Raw genomic sequence first — 25,789 nt, 5'->3', positions numbered from 1 at the left:
TAATGATATATCTATAGTAGTATTGTCTGATAGGTTTATTTGATTGAAGCTACCAAACATCAACACTCCTTCTTAGCTAGGGAGGATAAACCCATGATATTATATTACCTCAATGTAAAACCATGAATGACAAGTTTTAAGGATATCTTGGATCAAAAAATATCCACCATGTAGATATCATCTCATGATATCAAGAGTAATGGCCTCAAAATATCAAGTCACATGATAGTCTCCAAGTACTCAAATAATGTTCATAGATAATATATCCTCAATAATACTTACCATAAAGACATTTATGATCTGTTTAAGGAACTTAATCCTTCATGCAAGTTATCATCAATCATGATTTGCTTAAACATCATAAGATATCCACCATAATAGAAGGCCATGGTTTGTTCAAGAAACCTAATATACCATGCAAGTAATAATCTATCATGATCTGCTTAGACATCATAAGATATCTATCATAATAGAAGACTGATTATTTTAAGATCGTCACCTTCCAATAACTTCTATAGATACAAGTGATAATCATTTGGAAGTCATCACTTCCTAATGATGTACACAAGAGGCAGGCCCATCGAAATCATGCAATTATTCTCATGGATTTTCAAACTCCCTCTGAATATCTATCTTCTGAGCTTCTCATCCAATGTTGCCTTTGATGAAGTGTTAGACTTTTGAATCTAATATTGATCTTCCTTTTCCTACAAGATCATCGCCGAAGAGAATGGAAATGGTCAAGGCAACTAGCTCTTATAGTATGTATTGAAATAAAAGAAATGACCGGATTCTACAAGGGGTTCATGCTCTGCTGGGGTTCATGCTCTGCTAGGGTTTCTTGCTTTATGTGATCTTTCAGTTCTTTGTGTACGACTTTTCGTCTGAACTTTCCCTCTGTTAGCTCCACTTGTCACACCGCATTTACTGCGGGAGTTTTTTAGGCTAGGATATAATGGCTCCGGCCAGCGGTGAACCAGTTGTTTCTAGTGTTCATGCTGCTGCTTCGGTCTGCCATGGCGCCTCCACAGAACAAACGTCCGCGCAAGTTTGTCCCGAAGGTTTTTCACGAGGTAATCTTGACATTATCCTTCCTTTGCAAGAATTTGATGTTGCATGTGATTGGTTAGAACAACACACCTTAATAGGTTATTTTGTGGGTAGGACTCCCCCTGAAGCTATGCTCTGCGAATGGGTTAACAAGAGCTAGACTCCTCATGGAGTCCACCTTGACGTTGCACAAAACCTTACCAAAGGTTTTTTTTAATTTCGCTTCGCTAACCCCTCGCAGGCAGACGCGGTTTTTGACAACGGACCATGGTCTGTACATTCTTCCTTGCTTGTTTTTCAAAAATGGTCACAAGACTTCATAGTCTCGGATGATAAAAAGCTTAGGGTTCCTATATGTGTTGAGTTCCCAGGTCTACCCTTGCCTTGCTGGCCTTTCATTGAGTCCATTGCCAAAGTTGTCACCAAGGAGCTTAAGAAATTCTTCAATACCTGCCCGCAACGACACGTTTGTGTAGAGGTGGATCTTTCCAAGGATCTCAAGGATTCTGTGGAAATTCAGATTGGGACCAGAACCTTCTCTCAGAAGGTTCTTTACTTGAACCTCCCCAACACCTGTTATAGGTGCCAGTCCGCAGAACACAAGATCAAGGACTGCCCTCTGGCTATGCCTAGGGTCAAGCCCACGCCTAAAGAGGCGCCTGTCAAACAGGCCGAAGGGAAAAAAGAAGAATGGGTTACTGTTGGGCGTAAGGGCAAGGCTCCCTTGAATCCCTTTCCCACCAAGCAGTCCTATGCTGTGGTCGTCGCGGTTCCTCCTATCCCTACAGGAGCGTCAACTCCTGCCAGAGTAGGGACGCAAGCGGCGGACAAAGGACTTGCTTCTGGAGTTTTGTAGGTTTCAAACCCTGCTGGCTCGCAGGGGATTAAGGTAGCCGCTAGGGTTTTTTCCTTGGTTTGGGTGCGAACTCCTCTTGCTACCTCTTCCATAGCTCCACCAGCAACGCGGCGTTCTTGCAGTCCTCCTGGACGTGTGGAAATACCAAAGGTGAAATGTCAGGCTGTAAGTCCAGAGGATTTTTCGTCTGAATTCAACCATGTTTCTACCTTCTTGTAGAATAACTACTCCTCTCTTGAGGATGAAGATGATATGGAAGAGTTCTCATGAACTTCCTATCATGGAATGTGCGAGGTCTGACAAACCTCCCCAGAAAGTACTATGTTCGGGATGTCCGTCATAGACTTGGTAATTTAGATTTTCTCTGTCTGCAAGAATTTAAAATTTCTAGTTTCATGCTTGCTTCGGCATGCCGCGTAATTTGGTAGGATGGCATGATGTTTTCTTCCCAACACGAAGCTGGCCGAGGTAGTTACTCTCGTGTCACCTCGCCTTCATTCTGCTATTATTTTGCACGGTTCTGACCCCACACATAGAATTATTTGGCTTTTTCTTTCCATTAACAATCATTCTTTTGGAGTCATTAATGTTAATGCTTCCAATGATGCTGTGGAAAGATCCTAGATGTGGGCCTCGCTGGCTAACAACTTGCCTCTAGCTACTTGGGTTATGTGCGGGGACTTTAATATGGTTGAAGTGGCCTTTGACAAAGACAACATTCTACCTTTTCGTTGGGCAGTTGGGGAAAGACAAGCTTGGTATTACATGCACAATAAATTGGGGCTTTTTGATCCCAATACCAATTGCCGCCAGGATAGTGGGGTTTGGCACACTTGGTCCAACTTTCAAGCTGGCTCTGACCGCATATTAAAACACCTTGATCGTGCTATGATCATTGCGCAATCTTTTTTCTCTTTTTCTGAGGATCGAGATTTTCCTGTCATTCCCCTGCCAGATGTGACATTATCTGATCACTACCCCATCTAGTTGTCATTTCTTGGCAAACAGCTATCCCAAAGGTGGCCAAGTCTTAGTTCTTCCTCAACATGTCTGTGTTGATGCATGCTTCCACCGTTTCGCACATCCTACGTGTTTGGAACTTGGAGCCACATCCGCATTCTCAAAGGGGTTGGATTCAATGGTGGAATGATGCCATTACCAGAATTGCTCGGTTCTTGCACATTTATGGGCGACAATTGGCTATGTTCCGCAAACGGTCCTATGAAGCCAACACGCTTGCCCTCAAAAAAGCCTCTGAGGCCCTCACCCTCAATCCCTTTGATGTGGACTTGCAAATTCAGCTTGCCAAGCTTTGTCATGACAAGCAAATTGCTGATAATTATGCTGCGCGGGGAGCTCAAATCAAATCCTGTCTCCACTGGTTGGAGGTTGGCGACAAAGCCTCGAAGGAGTTTTTTCAAGCTCTTCGTGCTCGTCATACCAATGTTGGGATTAAAAAAATCAAACAAGGAAATGTTGTTCTGTCTAGTGTCCCCGCCATCCTGCAAGCATTTGTTCATCACTATGAGAACATGTTTGCTTCGCAGGGAAATTCGGTTGCTCAAGAGGCAGCTCTCAGAAAGTGTATTTCTGTTACTCCAAACCGTCTAGCAATTGAGCAACGCACTTTCTGTGAGCAACTTCTCTCTCTCCGTGACCTTAAAGAGGCGGTCTACTCCATGGTGGATGACAAGTCCCTTGGGTGTGATGGGTTCCCTTGTGAATTCTACAAACACCTCCGGGAGCATATAGGTCCTAACTTGCACAAAGTTTATCTTGAAGCCTATCACTCTAAAAGCTTAGGAGCCATTATAAACAAAGGAAATATCAAATTCATACCTAAAGCTGGTGATCCAGAGGATATATGCAATTGGAGATCCATTACCCTTCTGAATGTGTCATACAAGATCATTGCCAAGGCTCTCTCTCTCAAAATCAGGCACATGTTGCCCTTAAATGTGCGACCAGAGCAAATTGGATTCATCAAGTCTAGATATATTCTTGACAACATCATTGCTGTATGGGAGGGAATGGAATGGGCTTACAAGTCCAATTAGAAGGCCATCTTTTTAAAGATAGATTTTGCTAAAGCCTATGATCGCATTGAATGGCCTTTCATCTTGGCTATGCTCCAGGCTTTGGGTTTTGGCCCCAACTTCCTCCAGTCCGTGGAGATGCTCTTTGGGGATGCTAATGCTTGCATTACCATCAACAATTCGCAATTGGAGGCTTTTGGTCTTTTTCGTTCCATCAGACAAGGTTGTCCGCTAGCTCTTGTGCTTTATGTCCTTGTTGCGGAAGGTTTTGGTTATTTACTTGTTCATTCTGTGTCCTCAGGATAGGTTCGTGGCATTTCCTTGCCTGAATCATCCTCCCAATTAGTCAATGGACACTTTGCTGATGATTCTTTTCTCACTCATTTAGAGGATGAAGAAAACATCAATAATGCTTTAAGTTGCCTGGACACCTTTTGTCAAGCTTCTGGTTTTGCCATTCAATGGCATAAAACACTCTGCTTCCCCCAGTCCTTTTTGCCAGCTCCACCTTGGCTTAGCCAGTTTGAGTGGAAATGGGTTGCTGATGGAGAAATCTTCCGCTTTCTTGGCATTCCTTTACGTTCCAGGCATCGTCTGTGGAACTTTGGAATGCTGTGTTGGCTAAGATTAGCAAAAAGCTCAACTATTGGATCTTAAAGCCACTCTCCCTCACGGAAAAATTTCAGATTTGCTCTAAGATTCTTGCGGCCACTCATGTTTATTACTCATCCTGCTTGGCTCCATCCAAAGCCTCTTACATGAAGCTGGAAAGATTGCTTAGGGATTTTCTCTGGGCCTTTGGTTCTGATCACCATGGCTTTCACAGAGTGGCCTGGGACTTCTGTTGTCTCCCAAGAGAGTCTGGTGGTCTTGGCTTGCTTTCCACTCGGAGACAAGGCCTTGCTCTCTGTGCAAAATGGATTATTAGGGCTCTCTCAGGAGATGAAGCTTGGAAGATTCTGGTTCGGCACTGCATTTCTTCCGGCTTCCCTGTCAACAGGCTTACTTGGAAGGGGATTGGTTTCCAAACCCTTCTCATTATGCATGAGCCCGTGGTCATTCAGGGCTCCTTTGTCATCAAGAGCATCTGGAAAGCCTGGGAGGTTGTTAAGCCCTGGCTTCGATGGGCTGGAGATGAATTCCGCAATGGCCTCTCCTTGAATCAGCATAACATATGGTGGTCTCCCCTGTTTGCCATTCAGGGTACTCCCCTCGCCAAGACTCAAGGGGCTAGTGCTCTGCGTTTTTTCAAACGTGGTATTAGAACTCCAAAGGACCTCTTTTCACAAGTCACCATGAATTTCAGGACCTAGGAAGATATGCAACTACAGTACCGCCTTGTCCATTCAAACTGGCAGACTTTTGACCTTCTGCTTTCTTCCATCCCTGTTCACTTAGTTCATAAAGTGGGGATTCAGTTTGTTCGCCCTTGGTGGCTTGATTGGAGGTGGTTTCTTGCCACTCTTTTTTCTAATTACAAGGCAAGTTTGGGCTACAGATGGCTTTCGCCTAATCTTCCCATGGTGGATACGCTAAACCACAGATGGCATTTGCAATCTTCCCTTTCTCAATGGAGAAAACGCTTTGACACCATATGGAATGCTATAATTGAACCCAAGATTGCGCATTTTGCTTAGTGCCTGGCCTTCCAAGGTCTTCCCCTGGGGCCTTGACTCAAACACATTGGGGTTCCTGACCCTAGATGCCCCTTTTGTGGACAACCAGAGTCTTTCTTGCATATTTTTTGGTTCTGCAAGCGTGCTCAAATTATTGGCACTGGATTCATGATTTCTTCAAGCCATTCAGACTTGAGTTTTTCTCTTGGCATATGATTTTACTGGGTGACTCTCCCAGATTTCTTTGGAAGTTCACCTAGATTTGGCATACCTTCAAGCTGGAGATCCTGTTTTCTTTGTGGAAAGATAGGAATGTTGTTCTTTTCACATAGTTTTTTGGATGTTAACATTGCTACATATACTAAGGCATGCATTTGTAATAATGTAATTATGCAGATATAGGTGCAAGCTAATAAAGTTGCACTCGAAGTTGCTCACTTGCAAGAGCTGCTTGTACTTACGCCAGAGTTCCTCCAGATGCCTCAGCGGAGACCTTGACGCCCTGCAGCCGCCGTCCTCGGCACCACTCCTTCGGCCACCACTTGCACACCCCGCACTCCCAGGCTTCCCGCCACTGCTCTCCCAGTGGTGGTGATGGTGGATGGAGGCGCTGCTCAGCTTCCCCACCCCATGGTGGTTCTGGTTGGTCCCTGGCTCCTCCTCCTGGTTCCCATCGTGCGCACTGAGGGAAGTGGCCTCGCTTGGACCTGGCGATTTCTCCTCCGCAACCAGAGGTTAAAGATGTGGAGGTTGCCACTGTTGCTACTGCTGGTGACAATGGCTGGACTGTTCCCAGCCCGCCCCCCAATCCTAAAGATGATTGGGGTTTTCAAGATAAAGATGATCCACCATCCTTGGCTGGCACTGCTTTGGCAGCCTAAGGTTGCCTTATTTTGTTTTTTTTTGATGAATAGTTTCTGATTCCGGCTGCGGCCGTGTTTTTTGTTCGGCTTCGGCCATTTGAACTCTTTCACGTGGTGATCTTGTATCCACTGGCCCCTTTTTTGTGAATTGTAAACTGAGTATATTTTATTAATAGAAAAGGTAACTATTCATCAAAAGAAATAAAAGAAATAAGAGAGACTAATATAATACTCTAGGATAATAAAATATTTTGTATGATAATATAAGATCATTCCAATATAATATAGACAAATATCTAATTAAAATATATACTTTCAACTTATATGGATGTATTCCATTGTCTATATATATGCTTTAATCTATATTTTCAACATATTATTTCTTTATGAATGCCACATAATAATCTAAGGTGATTAATTTCCCAATTTATATTCACTTATTTTCATAAGAAATAAACAATTAATACTTACCTCCAACATTAATCTTTTTGTTGAAACTTCCAAACCTTTCAAGCATCGAATCGATACGTTTGGGCTGGTTAGTTGCTCCAATAACAATATAGTGGGCACGTGTTTTAAGTTTGTCCATAAATGTACAAAGATGAGAAACAATTCCTCCTCTCAGCTTTACCGTAGGCCCAATTTTATCAATAAGTATAATGGGCGAAACATTCTTCAAAGCCTCCTTAAAATTCTTTCAGAGATTGCTTTCGCTTTCTCCAACTCATTTACCATATATCTATTGTAATCGTAAGTTCTGTAACTTCAAAAATAAGTTTCGGAGCTCTACAATACTGTGAACAAATTTTCTGAAATATTGGTTCTCCTTTCACTAACATATTGGTGTCCTTGCGGCTTATAAAATCAGTGCAGCAAGATTTCTTCCATGTAGAATTCGCTTCCTAATGACTTTGATAGTCTCTATGTAGGTTTAACAAAATGTTTGGATTGATTATGTGTTGTTGCAAAATAGATATCATACAAAGTTTTAAATATTTGAATTAATGCATTGATGTTGCATAGAATCTATAATGCATTTTGTCAACATTAAGTTGAATATAAACATAGTCTTGGATTGTGATGTATTGGCACACGATTTGCATCTGGCACTTGTACATACAATTGATACCTCCATTATACCTCATTTATATTAAAGATAAAAAACAAATATATTCTTACTTTCTTTGTTTCTTTTATAGTTTCGAGAATAGCAAATTAGGGCAACATTTTAGATTGAATATTTTAGTAAAATTTTCTCCTTAAATGCTTTGATACCATGTTAAAAGAGGGGGATTGATGCAAATGTAATAGCACTGCCTATACGGTATATTCTTTTCAAGGGCAACAATCTCTCTCTGATTTATACTGTGGATGAGACATGTCCCTTCATGGGACGTGTCTATTCATTAACAAATACTCTATTAATTAATATACACACACATATATCATAGTAATATGGGTCGCATTCCCGCTCTTTTTCCTCGATGCACGAGAGATGAGGATGCACTTGGGACGGGGGGATGACATTCCTGTGTCCCTAATGACGCCACCATTGTGCCGTCGGGGATGGGGGACATCCTTGCATCCCTTGTGGGGACAAGGAGATGAGGAAACGTCCCTTAGCTTCTCTAGGGGACAAACAGATGTCCCCTGTTTAGGGAAAGTTGAAAAGCAAAAAATAAAATAAATTAAAAAGATTTTATAATAACGCTTTATTATGTTTTTTTATCCCTAGGGTATGTGGGGCCCATTTAGAGGTTGGTGTTCCTCTCACGACTTTTGGACTTGGAGAGTCTGAGAGTTTGGATGATGAGTTTGCTGAGCCTGAGCATGAGCTTCACAAGGATATTAAGAGGCCTCTAGGCTCTACTGCATTTTAGTGGCCCTTGGGCCTTGACATTTTGATTTTGTACTTGTTTTTTATCTTGAGACTTAGATATATGAACCAGTGAACATTGAACATTGAACATTGTGATCATATCATGCTTCATGCTACTTAATGTAATTATCTTTATGATGACATTGATGAGATAGTGATACTCATACTTTTGATAAATTGATATCTATGACTTTTGAAGTTGAATCTTAATCTTTGATTATTTAATTTATTTGATAGAAGTTGTTAGAATTTAGATCTTTTTTATTGTTCAATGTTCAATGCAATGTAAAACTAAACTAGCAGTAGCAGTCATGATGAACTTCTACTTCATATTTATGTCTTATATTGTTATACATCTTTTTGTAATTAACATTTACCCCCCTGCCGTCCCCAAATTGAGGCCCCTTTGTCCCCTTGTCCCAGAAACTATTCCCCCCGTCTCCCCGTCCCCAGGGTAGTTTAACTATGATATATATATATATATATATATATGGTATTTTTTTAGTCTTATTGCATTAATTTCTCTAACATAATAATACTTATATATATATATATATATATATATATATATATATATGATATATAATGAATATATATATTATATCTCATATATATATATCGACAATAGTATTGTCTCATAGGTTTATCTGATTGTAGCTACCAAACATCAACACAGTGGATGCACTGGAAGAGTTGGGCTATGTACTACATGGTCAGATAGTAATCATGGAGAATCTACAAAAGACTTGGGTAAATGATCTTCAGGACCAAATTTGTAGATGTATTTGCATACCAATTTACATTTTTTGCATACCTTTTCCATTGTTTTCAAAGTGGGAGTTAATCAGTTAAAAATTGTAAGATTGCAATAGAGGAGTTAGCGTTAGTGAACAATTTTGTGGCTATGACTATGTAAGGGGGAGACGTGGAGTTACATACAGTTTTTGCATCAACTGAGGGGGAGTCGACTTTTGTTGATTGATCAAAGATACATTTTGCATTAGAGGTACATTTTTGCAAGTATAGACACTTAGTCAATATTTTACCAATTGTTGCCACCAATGCCAAAGGGGGAGATTGTTGGTATAATGATGAAGAAGCTTGAGTTAGAGAGCCTGAAGTAGTGTTGTCATTGTTGGCAACAAAGCATCCTGGAGGTGATTGATCAGCTATACCGTTAGTGAATTGGATCAAACCAATGAATTTGCCGAGTGTTTAGAGTATTGGCGAGAGGATAGTTAGTTATGGAATCACTCATTAGTAATGAAGATTTGGATGTTTCAGAGTGTGTGGTTCATATGGAAGCATCAACAGAGTCATATCGGTCCATGTCTAGAGTTGCACCAACAAGTTTCAAGTATAGGTAGAGATTTGATGAAGTGAACAGGTGACAACATTTAGAACAGAGGACCATAGGGTAAGTTGTCTTGAATTGGTAAATTAGTGGAGTTAAAGTCTGAATTATTGTCTTGGTGAATTGTCTTGGGAGTTGACTTGGGTAACATGTTTAGGGTTTTCCACTGACATGAAAAGGTATATAAAAGGAGATGTAAACTGAATTTTTTGTAAGTTGCAATGAATTGTGATGCATGATTGTGATTTGGCAGAAGTGTTGAAGTGTTGTAGAAGAGATTCAGATTACAACAATTAAGTAGAATGACATTGAATCTGTCAAGCAGTAAGTGCTAATTTTAGATCACTTTATTTGTTGAATACTAATAGGTTTTCCAAGCTAGATCCCTTACAGGGTCACTCCTAAGAGGGTGAGGAAGACCCTAATAGGTTTGAAGATTAAATCCTCTAACTAGGTGACTCTCAAAAGGAGCTTCGAATCCCTTACTTAGGTAGCTCTTAACATGGATTTTGTAATAGCTTTTAATCGGGCTATAGATACTCTTTGCCGGGTAATTCCCCTAACGGGATGTGTAATGCTCCTAACAGGGAATTTTATATTGCTGCAGTAGTGAGACATGTGGGTGCTGATTCCCATCATGTTTTTTCCAACAAATCAAGGGTTTCCACGAGAAAAATCTTCTTGTTCTTATGTTGCATGTTTTGAATGTTTCATTTACTTTGTTTATATGTTATAATTTCCATTGCATGTTGGTTTACTTGGAAGATAATTGAAAAGGCTTTTACATCGGTGGTTGCACCGACTCGCTCCTCCCCCCCACGCTCTTAGTGCCTTGTAACACTAACAGGGGGAGATTGAAAATTAGTAGGGACCTATGAAAGTATATTTGATACTAATTATATGGATCAAAAAGGTATTGACTTGGAAGATGATAAAATAATATATAGAGAGAGGTATGGAGAAGAACGAAAGTATATGGGTATGATGTAAAAACTATCTATAAATCGTACTGATGTAGAGATTATTATATTAGGAGGACCACTATATATATAAAAGAAATATGGTCCAACATATATACATGTTTAGTATTTTCATCAGTTATAATATTGAAATCAGAAAAATATTTATATGTATGTAAATCAGATAGGATTTATATATAGAAATCAGACAGTTAACATACTTGTAAAGTTATATTTAATATAAAAAGTAAATATATAAAATTTGTGGTTATATATAAATATGTTTACACTAAAATCAAAATGTGTGTGTAGATTGTACATATATTTATATAGTCTATTATATATATTATATGTAAATAAGGATGAAATCAGAATCATCTATATATAATGTATAAATCTATTCCCGAAAGGTCTAATATTTTCGTCTATAATATATATGCTGATAAGTAATAGGTCATAATCATATAATGTCCATGCTCATATTTGCTACTAAATGGTACTTGATGAGGAAGGGACTGCAATGTTTCCCAACGAGGGGCTTCTCTAAACTCAATCAATAGTCTTATTCCTGGACAAGGTAGGGTCCAGCACCTTGGAAGCCTTGAGGGAAAGTCACAAGATAGGATATGGGCTTGGACTTGTAAACTTTGAGGTAGCCTATTGTAATTGGTCTTTGGGCACCTTGATTGCATGCCTAATCCTTACTTCATCAAAATTAAAGTCATAATAAGGTTGGTATGGATGTCAATAATATTTACATAGATAACTTAATCGAATGAGTTAAATGAATAATTCTCTTTACCTTGAATATCTTAGACTTAAACATTATTTCTCTATCCATTTAGCTTAGGGCATAAATATGAAATTTGGGTTAAATTGGTAATGACAGTCTAAGCCTAAAAGGAGATGTTACAAAATCTTACATCTCCTTTCCTTTCTTTTCTTGGTAATGCTTACCTTTTGTCAATATCAAACATTAGGCTAATTCTTTCCAACACAATAGCATATTCTTTCTAACAACAATTTCTTATGTCTTTTGCATGTATCAAGCTTTGACATCAATGGCAATTATGTAACATAATGCTTATTCATAATTTAGTTCAGTTCTCATTTATGGTAACCCTTCATCGATAATGTTCACTATTCTATCATTTACTAAATTGGACAATGAGTTTTCTTATCAACAATACTGTCGGGCTAGAGGTCAGGCCTATTTTCGTATAGATTTTCAGACCATGGACCACATTTAGACTCGATGGACTGTCATTAAGGAGGCTTGACACCGCTTGGCAAAAGTTCATTTTTACTTTGTAGACTTTTGCAAAGCCTTTGATTTTGTTCCTCTGGCGGATTTCTTCCAAAGAGTTTGAAGCAGGAGCATCCTGGGTGAAAGAGCAATCTTGCATCAACCAAAAATGTTTCATTCATTTGTCTAAATAATGGTTGTCTTAATGCAAAGTTTTTGTCTGTGGAGGCTTGCTACTTTGTAAGTCAGTCATACGGGTTTAGAATGTTCTAATTTCAGATGTGGAGGTTCATCTCGATCATATCAGCCTGCTAGTTGAGGCTCAATGCCATATCACAAGTATCGGTGAAGTTATTGTAGATTTTTGGTACAAAAACTTTGGGCTCAGTTTTGAATGCCTAAACGTACCCAAATGAGGCTTGAAAACTCGATGGATGGGCACTTCTGCGGATTCGAGCCTATAGATCAAAAGCTGAGGATTCCAAAAAGGGGTTATAATTGGAGCAATGGTTTTAAAGTTATGGCCTTCCAAATTTGGGCCGACCAAAACTTCCAAAATAAATGTCAAAGGTGTATTTGGCCAACTCTAGATGTATTGTTAGGGTCTGTCGACCCTAGGTATTAAGTTGAGTGTCTAGAACCTTCTAGGGCGGCATAAAATTGCCTATTTAAGAAATGCCTGTAGATTCTCTAGGATAGCTCTCCATGATAGTTCGTAGCTTTGTCTTACAGATTACTGCAATGAAGGTGCCCATGTGGGTTAGCATATTGTAATTTTGAATTTTGTAATTCTGCATTTGCAGTGATAATAAGAAGCCCGTATTTTGTTCTTGCAAATTGTTATTTCTTTGTTTCTGTTATGTGGTTAAGGTACTAAGGGGAGCACCCTCCATCAAGTGGTATTAGAGTAGGAGTTCTTGAGTGTGTAGATAGATCACTGACTGTGAGGCAGTTGCACCAAGACCGTGGTTTGGGTTGTGCGTGTAGATAGATAGCCAACTATGAGGCAGTTTGTACTAGGGTTTCAGCGGAAGTGTGAAGATGCCTCCATGAAGAGAGTATGGTGGAATAGTCATAGTTGTTACGTTTGAGGGTTTAAGAACCCCCCTGGAGGCAAATGCAAGCATTGCAAGAACAAATGTGTAGAGGAATGAATATTGCTGTAGGAGATAATGAAAGTGAGGATGAAAAAGAAGAAGGAAACACTGATCAAGCAGTAGTAGATGGAGTTCTTAACCCAGAGGAGGAAAAGCTTCTTAAGGCCATTTCCAAGATTGGAAAAAGACCTAAGTTTGATGTTCACACATTTTCGGGAAATCTTAACCCAGAGGAATTGATCGATTGGATCAATGAATCAGAAGAGTACTTTGAATATGAAGACATTGAGGATCCAGATAGAGTCAAGTTTGCAAAATGTAATGTCCCTCACCTGACTCAACTATCAAACTAGCAATATGCATGAAATCTTATCTTTGTTTCTGCTAATTCCTTGTCTATCTTATGAAAATTCAGATTTATATGTGCCCCCTTGCGTTCTTATTGCTAGCAATTTGAATATACAATTTAACACCAATTCCTTGCAAAGAAAGTTATTTTGAAAATATATATGATGCACCAAAGAAATACTGAATTTCACATTTATTTGATGAAATGTGAAAATAAAATTGAAGGAAATATCAAATTGGACAATTGATACTGAAATTCCACCATGCATTTTTATTGAACTTCTAGGAAAACTTAAATTTACAAATGGAAATAATGGCACCTGATTTTTATAGCATTTGCACTCTTCTCTTTCACTGATCGCTGCCCAATTCTATAGTAATGGCAGCCTTTGGCAAATCGCTGGCTTCAAAACATCAGATCGCAAGCTTATAATGTAAACCAAAACCCTCAAACTGAAAAATGCAGACCTGCCATAACAGTTCGCAATGCCAAGAAATATGGAACGCAGGCCTTGTGTTGTGCATTTCCAGCCCTTAATAATTCACAGTCTCCTAAATATGAATCGCAAGCACTAGAGAAATAACGTCCCTCCTCCAAGATTGATATCTCAGCTTTGCCAATGACTGTAGACGTTAGCAATACCCAAACATGGCCTCTAGATGAAAAATGACTATCTGAAATATGCCCAAATTGACCCTCCAATATGCAGATGCAAGCTGGTGTAGAAGACTCTAATGGATTTCTCACAAATGCAAACAATAACCTTCAACAACACAGATCTCCTTAGACACAGTTAGAACAGTAGGAGAAATTAGCAAATAGTTTTACCTCAACAACTATTTGCAAAGCAATCCCAGAATTAAATCTCAGTTTTGGGTACTTCAGCTGTAGATCCAATGGAACAATCCAGAATTTAGACCCTTATACTTCAACAAGGGCACACAAATCAGAACTCAGAAAAAGCCACAAAAGCAAATAAATATCTAAGCATGCTTTTCCCAATGAAATAAGCTTGTATTTATAACCTCCAGATTCCCTTTTGTTGTCGGAATGTAACTTCACTCAAGAAGCTTCACCACACAACATTAATTAGAAGCTTTTGATAGATTCTCTCATTTGACTTGACTTAACTAATTAATAAATGACACCTTCCAATTATAACTCAACTCTCAATTTAAGTGAAATTATAAATTTAAATTATAACTTTATAATAAGCAATTTAATAGTTAATAATAATCTGGCCACTAAAAATATAATAACTCCCAAAATACTCATCATTTAAAAATGTCGTTTGAAATAGGAGTCATACCTATTATTTCTCCATGTGACCAAATACATTTTCCAAAAACAGAATGGGTCTATTTCGATCAACACCAAATTATCACAAATAGTAAGTACACAAAACTAAGCCCAAACAATTTCCGATCTGAGTCAAACGAAGGCCAACTTGTAGCTTACTGAGATATGGAGAAGATAACACCCTCCCAAGCCAAGCCATTGCCACAGAAGACCATCTATCCATAGTAATTAGCCTACGAGGATCATAATAATAGGCTAATTCCTGAAATTCCAATGCTGGAAAAAATGGGGACATTACACAAAGGGAAAATTGAAAGGTCAATCGAAGATTTGGTGGCAAGAGATCCAATTGGAGCGAAATAGAAGAGGAAAAGTCAAAATCACCAGATGGCATCGAATGATAGCTAAAATAAACGACAGTTCATTCCTGTGGATTATGAGCTTGATTTGCTGAAGAAGATGCAAGGGTTGAAGCAAGCGGGAAGATTTGTTCAGGAGTATACAAAAGAGTTCTATTGAGTTCTCATCAGAACAAGCCACGCGGAAGCCAACAAGGAGAAAGTCTGGTTTGAATGACCAGTATTGAGGAGGCGTACTAGTTGTAATAACCCTCCTCAAATCTGCCCTCAAAAATGCTAATGAAAGCTCAAGGAATTTCATCAAACAATTCACATGCAAGGGACGTATGACTGATATAGTATTTCAGCTAGCTTCAAATGACCTTTTTACAATTTGCATCAATGAAAATCTTGTGCTAGAAGACTACAATGGACTACACAAATGACCTAACATGACTTTGCTACTAATTTTGCCAATATTCAGTGCATATATATGATCTAAGCATGAGAAATGAACACCTACAACCAACTGGCATTTTTAGAAACAGTTGGTATGCAAACTAACTAGCTGATAAATAATGATATTAAATTGCTTAAATGACACTAGCAACTATTATCTTCTTAATTGCAATGAAAATTACAATGCTCATGAAATATGGCCAAGACTTTGGCATTTACAAGGATTACAAAATGATAACGCTGGTATAATGCACACTTACAGCTGAAGCTTATAACACCCTAAAAACAATACTAACAAAAGAACCTGGTTATAGATGGCTTATGCTGCCCCTTCTGCTTTGCTTTTTTCGAATTGTTTTTTCAGCCTGCTTTTTCGTACCCGCTTTTTCAGCCTGCTTTTTCGGTTCCGCTTTTTGAAATGCTTTTACGAATTGCTTTTTCCGCCTGCTTTTTCTGTTCCGCTTTTTTCGGGCTGCTTTTTTGTATCTACTTTTTCAGACTGCTACCATGTTGAATCTCAAGACCATATCTTTCAATGGCGTCAAGATTTCCAACTTGAAGGGATTTCGTCCTTCAAACTATTGAGATATAATCTCCAGAAAATTCTCCAATTTCTTTGATATTTCCCCAGCCTCCATAAATGAGAGCTATCCTCTTCCTTTTAATCCCTTCCTCACTTGCTCCACGCTTCCGTCTTGCCAATGTGGGATAATACATGACTTTTAATATTACTTCTTTTTTTCTTTTTACAAAGTCCATGTATGTACTCAAAAGGGGGACTCTTGATTTTTATAAAGTGACTTTATGAAACATTATAATATTTAATTTAAATAGTCACTTTACTGTTGTAACTTCAAACATTAAAATAATATACCAAATAAACTCGAAATCCCACATATAATAACTCATTAGAAAGAGCCCAACAAAATGCATCTCATCCTGTCACTGAAAATTGAAGGCACTGCATCCCCCTATTGGCTTACTAAAAATAGTAAGTCTTTCTGACAACCCAACAAACGAACTCCGTTTGGCCTATAATTAAATTTGACTAGGCCAAATAACCTCAGGATCCCTTTTGAAGTCCTGGTTAGCCCTCGGGACCATACAAGAATGGGCTAACGACAACATACCTCCAAACTGGCTAAGTGGGGGACATTACACTAGTTTTCCCTAAGAGTTGAGGAGAAGTTGAGAAAAAAGTTCGATAACAAGAATAGTGGAAGAGGTCACAGTGGAAGATCTAGCGGATGGTCTTATGGAGGCCAAAATGATGATCAAAAGAACAAGAATGAGGCCAATAGTAGTAGTTAGAACCAAATGGGAAACAATTCCAATTGTTTCCATGAACAGAACAATAGAGATTAGAGAGGAAAAGAAAGAGGGCAAGGATTTGGAAGGGGAGGTTTTCATGGAAAATGTTTTCACTGTGGAGAGGAAGGGCATAGAGCATTTGAATGTTCCCAATGCCAAGGAAGGACAGATCAAAGAACCAAATGCTAGTCCAGAGTTGTGCATGTTGATGAAGATGCCAAATCATCCCATTTTGAAGATATTGAAAAAGGAGAAGTCCTAGTTAATGGAAGAGTCTTGCTGAGTGATGAGAATGAACCTGATCAAAGGAGGACTTTGTTTCGCACCAGGTGCAAATGAGAAGATAAGTGCCGTGATGTGATCATTGATGGTGGAAGTACTGATAATCTGGTGTGATTGTCAGGAAAGATGGTCACCAAGTTAAATCTCAAGAGGCAAAAACATTTGTACCCATACCGTATTGCCTGGGTGCAGGATGACTAGAATTTTATGCTATAGTTCAGGCATTGAAGAAGTGGAGAAACTATCTTCTTCCTAAGGAGTTTGTTTTGTATACTAACCATCAAGCTTTGCAATATTTGAATAGTCAAGGAAAATTGAACCAAAGGCATTTGAAGTGGGTTGAGTTTTTGCAGAGTTATACATTTGTTTTGAAACACAAGAGTGGGAAGTCTAACAGAGTTGCATATGCTCCTTGTAGAAGACAACATTTGTTGAGGATTGGCTAGACATTGTGGGAGAGATAAGACAATTGCTTTGGTTGTTGACAACTATTATTGGTTATAGTTGCAGCAAGATGTTAAAAGTTTGTATAGAGTAGCAGAGTATGTCAGATAGCGAAAGTCATGAAGTAGAATATGGGGTTGTATCAGCCATTACTTGTACTAGAGAAGCCGTGGGAGGATGTTAACATGAATTTTGTTCTTGGATTACCAAGGACTCAGTGAGGGCATGATTCTATTTTTGTGATGGTTGAGAAGTTTTCAAAGATGACACATTTCATTTCCAGCAAAAAGACTACTGATGATGTTCATATAGCAGAGTGGTTTTTTAGAAAAGTGGTGAGACTACATGGTCTGCCAAAGAGTATAGTTTTAGATTGAGATACCAGATTTGTTGGGTTTTTCTGGTGTACATTGTGGAATAAATTGAAGATAGATTTGAAGTTCAATTCATCATATCATCCACAGACTGATGGACAAACAAAAGTTGTTAATTGTAGTTTGGGAAACTTTTTGAGATGTTTAGTTGGAGATCAACCAAAAGGATGGGATTTGATTTTACCACAAGCATAGTTTGCATATAATAATTCTGTCAACAAGAGTACTAGTAAATCACCATTCCAGATTGTATATGGGAGCAATCCCAGAATTGAGACAATTGGTTAAGGAGAAATAAGTAGTGCTTAAGCAGAAGATTTTGCTGTACATTTGAAGAACATTCACGAGGAGGTGAGGAAGCACATGTATAAAGATAAATGCATAGTACAAGGCTAAGACAGATGTGAAAAGGAGGTATAAGATAAGAAATTTCAGATTGGAGATGAAGTCATGGTTCATTTGAGAAATGAGCATTTTCCAGTGGGTACATTTAATAAGCTAGAAATGAAGAAGTTTGGATCGTGCAAGATAGTGAAAAGACATGATTCTGGAAATGCCTATGAAGTGGAGTTGCCTATTGAACTGAACATTTCACTAGTATTTAACATTTCAGATTTGACAGAGTATTATGAAAGAGGTAATGGAGATGAAGTTGCAGAAGTGTAGTGGAGGATTCCAGAGCTAGTTCGGCTAGAAAGGAGATTGAGGAGATATTGGACAGCCGTGTTGGCAAAAGTACAAGGAACAAAACCTATGAAGAGTACATGGTCAAATGGAAAGGGAGGCCAGTAGAAGATTCATCATGGCTAGCAAGGGAGGAGGTTAATAGTTTTGGTTTTCCTCTGAACATCTGAGACATGACAGGGTCACTTCTCAAATTACCCTGGGTGTCTAATGCAGGAGCATCCTAGGTGTAAGAGCAATCTTGCATCAACCAAAAATATCTCATTTCGATTGTTTGAATAAGGGTTATCTTAATGCAAAGTTTTTGTCTATGGAGGCTTGCTACTCAATGAGTTAGTCATATGAGCTTGGAATGTCCTAAATTCAGAGGTGGAGGTTCATCTTAGTCATATCAGCTTGCTAGTTGAGGCTCAATGCCATATCATAAGTATTGGTGAAGCTATTGTGGATTTTTGGTACAAAAACTTTGCGCTTAGTTTTGAAGGCCTGAACGTGCCCGAATGAGGCCCGAAAACTCGACAAATGGGCGCTTGCACAGATCCAATGTTGCAGATTAGAAGTTGAGGATTCTTAAAAGGGGTTATAATAGAAAATCAGAGCAACGGTTTAAAGGTTATGGCCTTTCAAAGTTAGGCCGACCAAAACTTCCAAAATAAATGTCAAAGGTGTATTCGGTTGACTCTATATGTATTGTTAGGGTTTGTCGACCCTAGGTATTAAGTTTGAGTGTTTAGAACCTTCCTTGGCGGCATAAAATTAACTATTTAAGAAATGTTCGTAGATTGTCTAGAATAGCTTTGGGTGGTTCGCAACTTTGTCTTGGAGATTACTGTAATGAAGGCGCCCATGTGTGTTAGCATATTGTAATTTTGAGTTTTGTAATTCCACATTTGTGACAATAATAAGAAGCCCATATTTTGTTCTCGCAAATTGTTGTTATTTCTTTGTTTCTGTTATGTGTTTAAGGTATTAAGGGGAGCACCCTTCATCCAACTTAGGGCCATTAGGATTTCTGAGGTTCTCTTGACGGCTATTATGAGATTATATGAGTGTTGTGGGCAGATTTAGGATTCCAAAGGGATTTCTAGATCCTATTTAGAGCACCATCAGGGTGAAGCAAGGTTGCCCTCTCTCCCCCACTCTTTTCGGTATCTATATTGATGAGCTCAAGGCCTCCTTTTGGGATTTTTGACTTCCTGACGATGGCTGCTACTTACACTAGGTTTTGATCTCCATTCTATTATTTGTAGACAATGTGGTTCTCCTTGCTTCTTCCCTCGAGGGGCTACAACGGCTTCTGGATGGGTTAACCTCCTTTTGTGACTCATGGTAGTTAGTTGCGAACCTGGGCAAGACTCAGGTTATGGTCTTCAATATTTTGAAGACCTCACATCTCCATTTTCACTTTGAGGGTGTTGGGATCAATATCACATCTTTATGCACTTACTTGGGGGTCAAGTTCTCTGGACCTTGTTTCAGCTTGAGACCGACCATGCAGCCCCAGGTTAGTAAGGGCCTCAACTCCCTTGCTATGCTCGAGAGACAGTGTTTCCATTACCACTTCTAAGATATCATGAGCAAGATGTCGCTTCCAGACACTTTGGTCAAGCTGACTGTCCTCTATGGCTCTATTGTGTGGGATCCCTCCCGCTTGAAGTTTGATTGGGCTTCAATTGAGAGAGTCTAGACTCTTTTTCTTCTGCTCATTATCAAATGCCATCGGTCCACACCCCACAATATCATTCTGTTTGAGTTTGGGGCTCATCCTTTTAGTTTGGGGACTATTTTTGATTTGGTTTGATTTCTTCACTGACTTTGATGCTTCATTGACTCTAGTGAGGGCCCTCATAGATATTCCTACTTGGCCTTTTGTTCTTCCGAGGGGATTGTGGGATCTAATCTTGATGGTATGTCTTGCTGCTGGTTCTCCTAGGCCTTTGCCCCTCTTGGTTTGATTAGTTTTGCGATAGATCGCCTTCCCCCTTTCAGTTCTCTCTAGACATGTCACTCACCTCCTTCTGTCTCAGCAGGAGATGAATGAGCATGTTAGACTTGACCTCTGCATACAATATATTATCATGACTTTGAGTAACCCTCCAAGGGGGCTCCGACCGTGGATAGCCCTCTATGCCGAGCACTTCTTTGATATCTAGGGTGGGGTCATTATGCGCTCTTGGTACCTTACTTGTCGTTGGACTCATGCCCTTCGCATCTCCTTGGGATCTTTTAGAGTGGTTTTCACCAGCTACGTATCTAGACTGACCACCAGATCAACAAAGAGGATAGGACTGCCCACTTTGCCCCCTTGGGGAGGTGGAGACTTAGACCTATTTTGTTTTCATTGCCCCATCTACTATGAGATCAGGGGAGGTTCTATTGCTTGTTCAGGGAACGTAGGTCCCTTTCTTTATTCTTCAGATACACAGACTAGAGGTGTCTTGCACTTTATCTCCGGGAGACCTTGCGGCTTCGTGTTCACACACTACAACTTCAGTTCCCATTGAGACAGAGTCTTCAGCAATTTATCACCTCCTTCTTCACACCTGTGGTTCTTGGTTGGGGGACAAAGCGGTCTCTTTGCTTTATTTCAAGTCTCACCAGATTTGTGAGGCTTTGTAGAGGGCACACTCAACAATGTCACTCTAATTCCAACAGGTTCCAGAGGCGACGATTCAGGGTGCCTTATCATCCTAGATTGTACCCTTCTATTCTAGATTGCTTCTCATCTGTGAGGAGAATTTTGTTCTTTCCTTGTTCTATCCTTTTTCTTTCATGCTCTTATCCAAGACATCGTTTGGTGCTTGCCTTGTTGGCGTTTTCCCCTTTTGCACTGTTTCCAATCCCTTAGACCCTTGTTGGTCTCTAGTTGGATAGTAATAAATTTATCTTATCTTAGATGATGAGTTTTTTGACTGGAGATTTCTTCTTCTTTGGATCATTATTTCCTTTTTGGAAGAAGATTTAATGGTAATTGGACAAAACTCCTTTGACAATAATTCTCCCTTCTTCTCAACCAGTCTACCTTGTCCAAGGGTATAGTTGTTCTAGATCAGCATACCCTTCCTAGGGGTTACTTGGTTTGCTACTAAATGTTGGAAGAATGAATGCATGGAGTTTGAGAGGTTTGGATGGCACACACTTCAATGTGTGTGGTTTGTATATATGACTTAATGGAGAAGTTACAAGATGGTTTTAAATTAATTGTAAGTTATCTTTTAGACATAGCTACTAAGGTGCTTTTGCATTATTAATATCAGCAATAAATATCGATCTACTAAGGGTGGTCTAAATAACTAGTTATGTGAGGCTCCCAAATTGAGATTACCATTATATTTGACTAGCTATTTATTAAGCTGTAATAGTTCTTGAAAATTGGCAGAAGAATTAGGCTGGTTTAAACAATTTTACTACTACTCAAGGCATCACCTCCAGCTAATGATAAATCTTTGCTACTACAATTTTGCAGACTATTTACTATCATATTGTGTGACTTATCAAATTTTTGATAAAGACTCAATTCTGTTTTTTTAACAGCAATAATTGTTGGCAAGTAGAATCTTTCGTCAGTTGACATCTTCCTCCTTTTCCTTTTTAAAGAATTCAATTCCAAAGTTTAGATTTCATATTCTCTATCATTGTTTACCCAAGCAAGACCTGGTTTGGTAGGATTTAGCATGTAATGAACAAATTTTAACACACCAAAGATTCCAAACACAAATTTTAGCTGTCTTTTTGTTTGATACCAGCATGCACAACACAACAATATTTTTTTTCTTAATTAGAATTACATAAAGAAAAATATGGGTGTTAAAAAACTGCAATTAGAGAAATACTTTACAGCAGCCAAGATCTTCTCCAAATATCATGAAACATGAGAAGTTGCTTTTAGGATGATTTGTATTTTATTCTTTATTTGGGAAATTGTCAAAATGTGAGTGCAAATATAAGGAAAAAGTAGATTTGAACAATGGATGTACATTTTGTATGAATTAGTCTTTGAGAGGCTGATTTCTAAACTCTATGCAGGTAAGTATTCAGATATGCCAAGCAAGGCTGATGAGTGGTTCCAACAAGGGAAGCTGGTAATGTTTTCTCATAACAGGCCTGGTTGCACTTTGCATTTTCTTAGACATAAATGAAACTAGGAATCTCAAATGAACTATTCTCTCATCTCTCCCAGAATTAAATGTTATATCTTTATTTTCAGTTCTTCAATAAAAGCCCTTTGTATTTGGGTCCTAGGCAAACCTGCCCTTGAATTTGTTTTCTTAATATATTTCACTTTTTGATTGGATGGATGGTCAAAACATAAAATGTGAGTCATAATCTTAAATTTACCATCTCAACTAGAAATCTCAAATGAGCTATTCTCTCATCTTTCCCCAAGTTGAATATTATATCTTTATTACCTGGTCTTCAGTAAAAGCCCTTTGTATTTGGGTCCGTTTTGAACTTGGAAAGAGCCTAGGCAAGCCTGCCCCACAAAATCATTTTTAAAGTATATTTCTCTTTTTCAATTGGGTCCATAATCTTAAAACTACCATTTAAACCATTTGACACTGAAATGAATTCATTTTAATACAAAAGACAAACACAAACCCTTCATGCTTGTCATTTACACAAAGAGAGTTGGAGAGCGGTCATTGAAAGTTCCAAAGCAGTTGGGCTGTTATTCCTATGCGTGACCAGGAGTTGATTTACTGACATGAAGATTGTATAGGAATATTTTTGGAAAAAGTTCTTTTGTTTTTTAACCTCATATATAAAATATGAACACCCCTACTACCTACCTGTATGGGTTTTGTTTTAGATTTAGTTTGGGGCTTGAGATATAACCCAAAAAGTACCATCTAAACCATTTTAAACACTAAAATGAATTCAATTTACCATATATTTAATACAATAGACTAAAGCCGACTATTTTTTGCCTGTTATTTACACAAAAAGAGTTGAAGATTGGTTATTGAATTTTCTGAAGTGGTTGGATTGTTATTCCTATGCATGTGCAAGAGTTATTCATCGACATGGAGATTGTAGAGGAATATTTTTGGAAACAAAACTTTTTCTGGTTTTTACCTTCATGTATAATGTGTATGTGTGTGAATCCCCCTTGTGTGGATCTTGTTTGATTTCTAGTTTGAGGCTTTAGTAATGGACCATTTCCAAGTGCTTTTGCTCTGTAATTGGTTTTGTCATCCTGGGAATTTGTTGACTCTATTATAGTGGTTGTTTGATGTTACCAGTGAACTTAGATGGTCAAGATATGATGCCTTCAAATATTATCTCTAGCTTCTGGTGTGTATTCCGTGACTCTTGGAGAGAGTGTTTGTAGTGAGTCACCCAATCTGGTCTTATTTTCATTATTCTTAATCTAGATCATATTTCATAGTTAGTTTTTTATTCCAATGCATTTCAACCTTTTCTGTATATTGGTTGTAACATTGAGCTGTATTTAATAAATTTTGCTAAGGTCTCAATTTAATTAAATATTTTAATCGGCACCTGATTGTGATTGTTTGTTGGAACCGTGATATAAAGTTTTAAATGTTGGGATGCTGAAAAGTGGATCCAATCATTTTTTGGTGATATAAACTTTATTTTATTAATACAAAGATTTTATAATGGAGTTTTCCACAAAGTTCTTGAAAATGTTTGTACAAGGGAGTTTGGGAGCTCATTTGGCATTATGCAGTTTATTATTTTTCTTTGATTTTGAACGCGGTTCATCTCAGCCTGTGGATTATGAAAACCCTCTTGGGAAAATCTTCTTTGTGACATGTATATTTGGTTTTGCAGGAACCTTTTGCTGTTGTGAGTCTTTTTAGGAACTTTTGCACAGTATTAGAGCTCTAGATCTAGAATTGCCTTTATCTTGTTTGGGAGATTTTTACCAAGATTTTTCATAGTGTTCATCTTTGTGCAAAATTGACCCCACTGTTGAGTGTACAAGGTCCAAAGAATTTAGATCAATTGTAAGCTTCGTAGAGATTGCTCTTCATGCTTGGTACAGGTTGAGGGGGCTCATACTAATTAGCATCACCAAGTCTTTCCATCACGCCCATTCATTGTGATTTACTGATAATGCGATTATCATGGGGTCATCTTTTGCTGTTGACAACATTAATATTACTCTTTCCTTCGATCAAGAGGATTGATTACGTATTGTGCTACGACAAATAGTCATTAAACAAATTATTAAGTCGACTGGAATTAATCATCCTCATCACCATGTGCCACTTCATGAAGTTGACATGCTTATTATTAAGTGTCTATCACTACTGTTGATTAATCCTTAGAACGATCAATAATTGCTCACTTGGCACTAATCACTCCATTTGATAAGGAGACCAGCGACGAGTCATCCAAGTTATTATCTCTTTGACTGGTCTGATCAATACTCCCAAACGATTACTTGAGATACCAATGCCTTGCTACCACAAATCATCGTAATTGTTAAGTTGTTCCATACTACCTTATCCTCATTTGCCATCTTTACCCTTCAAAAGATTCATACAATTATGTAACACTCCCTCAATGTTATCGTTTCTTCTCCTAGCCGATGTAGAAGTCACAATACATACATCCCATAATAATCCAATGCTCTGTCAGATGTACACAGTCAATACTAATATTCTTCCATAATACTTGCAGACGATAAATGACTTTTTGCGGGATCCTCACATATAGCATGGAATAATGGCTCTTCTAACTGATATTAATTTTTTATATTTGATTTTATACATATAAGAGTGATTATTATATGTCGTTCACCACTCGATATAATTCCTCAATGTTATTATGATGGCCAATTGTACTTCAACCATGATGTGCAAAAGGGTGGGGATATCACAATTAGGGTTTCAAACTGGGAGCATAACAAATAGGGTCAACATTGGTTATTAGATTTGTAATGTGTAGTAATATGTAATGTATCTACTAGTCTCATAGTTAATAGGCTTTAAGTGGACTCATTGTTATCATAAACCGATGCGGATGGTTTGTTCTGGCAGAATTCCAAGACATGATAACATATGTACTAGGAGACAAAATAGAAGCCACTATGTGTCTGTTTGGCAGAGATTTATTGTTGAATTTAGAGACATTTTATTGCTTTCTACTGAGCACTTTGTAGACTTTTGGCATCAAAATACAGTAATAGCAATGTGCCTTGCCTCTGTGAGTTATGGAAGACAATTGGGTTTGAGAATTTGATCATAGCATATAATCAAATCTTAAACAGCTGTATTTATTTAATAATTCTTCCATGATTGATTGAATTAATCTTTGCTAATT

General features: G+C 38.3%; 1 protein-coding gene across 1 annotated transcript in view; it reads left to right on the top strand.

The window, feature by feature from the left end:
* LOC149532900 (alpha/beta-Hydrolases superfamily protein) overlaps window positions 1-25,789 on the top strand; it is a 278,963-nt gene that overhangs the window by 45,061 nt on the left and 208,113 nt on the right. The window contains exon 3 of the mRNA XM_089805113.1: window positions 22,523-22,578. Within this exon, the coding sequence (XP_089661239.1) occupies window positions 22,523-22,578 (56 nt within the window). The remainder of the gene's footprint in view (window positions 1-22,522; window positions 22,579-25,789) is intronic.

This window comes from Cupressus sempervirens, chromosome 10, assembly GCF_028749045.1.
Source record: "Cupressus sempervirens isolate cs-2001-9-10 chromosome 10, ASM2874904v1, whole genome shotgun sequence".
Classification (NCBI taxonomy): domain Eukaryota; kingdom Viridiplantae; phylum Streptophyta; class Pinopsida; order Cupressales; family Cupressaceae; genus Cupressus; species Cupressus sempervirens.
Note: the sequence above shows the minus strand (reverse complement) of the source record. Positions and strands in the feature narration are given on the sequence as shown.